The sequence below is a fragment of the Aplysia californica genome, unplaced genomic scaffold (genome assembly GCF_000002075.1).
Source record: "Aplysia californica isolate F4 #8 unplaced genomic scaffold, AplCal3.0 scaffold00343, whole genome shotgun sequence".
NCBI classification, from domain to species: domain Eukaryota; kingdom Metazoa; phylum Mollusca; class Gastropoda; order Aplysiida; family Aplysiidae; genus Aplysia; species Aplysia californica.
Window position 1 is genome coordinate 728,803 of NW_004797613.1, and position 2,246 is coordinate 731,048.

At 43.1% G+C, this 2,246-nt stretch overlaps 1 protein-coding gene across 1 annotated transcript in view; it reads right to left on the reverse strand.

Annotated features, from left to right (window-relative positions):
- Positions 1–2,246, reverse strand: part of APN (aminopeptidase) — a gene marked incomplete at its 3' end in the record, with an annotated part of 48,465 nt that overhangs the window by 26,422 nt on the left and 19,797 nt on the right. Inside the window, 2 exon segments of the mRNA NM_001204673.1 lie at positions 1,766–1,901; positions 1,904–1,923. Of these exon segments, the coding sequence (NP_001191602.1) occupies positions 1,766–1,901; positions 1,904–1,923 (156 nt within the window).

Below are 2,246 nucleotides of genomic sequence, written 5' to 3' on the forward strand. Positions count from 1 at the left end.
GCTGTCTGTTTTTTTTTCTTCTAGTTTTTTTGGGAGGAGGGTGGAAAGGGGTTGTTATTATTTTTGTTATTTTTACATTCCCTTCTGAATTCCTAACTGGAGTTGGTTGCAGGCTCAGGACATAGGCTACATTGCTATATTGCTTCCGCCATCAACGCTGGATTTATCTGCATGTGTGTAGTCTTTTTGTTTTCGCAGAAGGAAGAAGTCTAAGGAAGAAACCCCGCGTCTGCTGTAATCTTTCTATAAAGTGTATCAAATGAGGAAGACAGTGTGCAATGGTAAAACAATACGAAATTTGTCAGACGAGGAAGATCAGGTAAAATAAACAAATGGGTCGGTTTTATTCGTGGATTGGGCGACGCTTCTGTCGCAAGTTCATGTTCACGTCCTTTGTTAAAGACTGAGTAAACAGTGACCGGTTAGCACCCTTGCGGTTTGTGTGTATGAGATGTGGGCGTGGCTTGTATGTCAAGACAGACCACACGCTTCCCTCACCAGCAGCTGAAAATTTATTTTTACACTGTGGTCAACTTGGGTAAAACCAGCATGATCAGACATTGGAGGGACTAACAATAACAACAGATGAACGGATTACGGCGGCTGGTCCACAGCGTCAGGGGCAAATACAGAATTGATGACAAAACATTGGGCGAAGAAAGATTCGCGTGGCCGTTCTTTGACAGTTTTTTTTTTCATTTCGTGGAAATAAAAGGGTGGTCACGGTCTCGTTGGACATGTGACAGTTTCACACAGAGAAACTACATTTAAGAATACGCTAAGGGTGGAGGGGCTGGGGTGGAAAGTGGTCGTTTGTACAGGTGGTCGTTTAATACAGGTGGCCGGCATGGCAGGTTCGACTGAACTTGGCATCGGAGTTTGTGGTCTAGTAGTCAGGTTTCCGGGTCGTGATCGTGAAGCTGCGGACACGGGCTAAAACACTAACATACTGACAGGATGTTTCGCTGTCTGTGATCCGGTACTCATTCACAGCTGTTTGAAGTGAGGAAAATTCAGGTGAATTGCCTTTCTCAAGGCCATAGCGTTAGTCATGACAGACACGGTCAAATCCTGTCTCCTAATAAACCCAATAAACCCAATCAACAATGGTACATGTATTAGTTGAGTCGATGGGGGTGTAAAGCACCTGTATTCAAAAGCATATTATGTTACCGTACCTATCTCAGTAAATGTTAACTATGCCTTAATTATTATACTGTGTATGTCAGTGACACAATACTGATGCGATACACATAATGTGTTACATTCCCACCCCAATAAACATGAAAAAATAACCCTGTCAATAAAACCTCATCTACCTCAGTAAGAGTTTTTCATAAGTGCCCCCAATCCCCTCCGTATTTTTATTTCTTACTGTGATACAGTACCCACCTGTATAAAAAAATGCCCTATAAATGAGACATACCCGCACAACTGAGCCATTATACGATTGCCTAAAATTTAATATCGCTGTGTTAATTAAACACGTGTGTCGTATCTACCCAAGGAAACATACTACAAAGCTGAGCAATAATATATACTTTTGCCAACAATTCAATACTGATGTGTCAAACATGTGTTGCTTCCTCAGTAAACGTGCTACACAGCTGAGCCATAATATGAGTTTGTCCATAATTCAACACCGCTGTGACATGGGTGTGTTACCGTGCTTACCCCATTAAACGTGCTCCGCGACTGAGCCATTATACACACGACATGTCCATAATTCAATACCCCTGTTCTACGAGTGTGTTACCGTACCTACCTCAGTAAACGTGCTCCACAACTGCGCCATGTCCGCATTACTGTACTTGTATCTGCTCACGTACAGGCGAAGGCCGTCCCGGAAGTTCTCGATGCCGGCAAAACCCATGAGCATGCGCAGAACAGCCATGCCCTAGAAAGGTAAGAGACAATGTAAAACTATAATGTTGTGTTATTATGCTGTCGTTGTTGTTGTTGTTATTGCAGTTGTGTTGTTCTTGGTGTTGTTCGTTGTTGCTGCTGCTGCGGCCACTATTGGTTCCTTCTCAGCCCAGGTTAACCCTAACGAGGCGGTCTGAATTTTGTCAATTGGGAAGGAGGTGGGGGCGGGGCATAAAGCCAACTACACGTACATTAAATTTTGTTTACAAATACAATCATACACATACAAACACGCACACACATACGTATATACACAAAGGTATGCATAAACACACACACACACACACACACACACACACACACACACACACACACACACA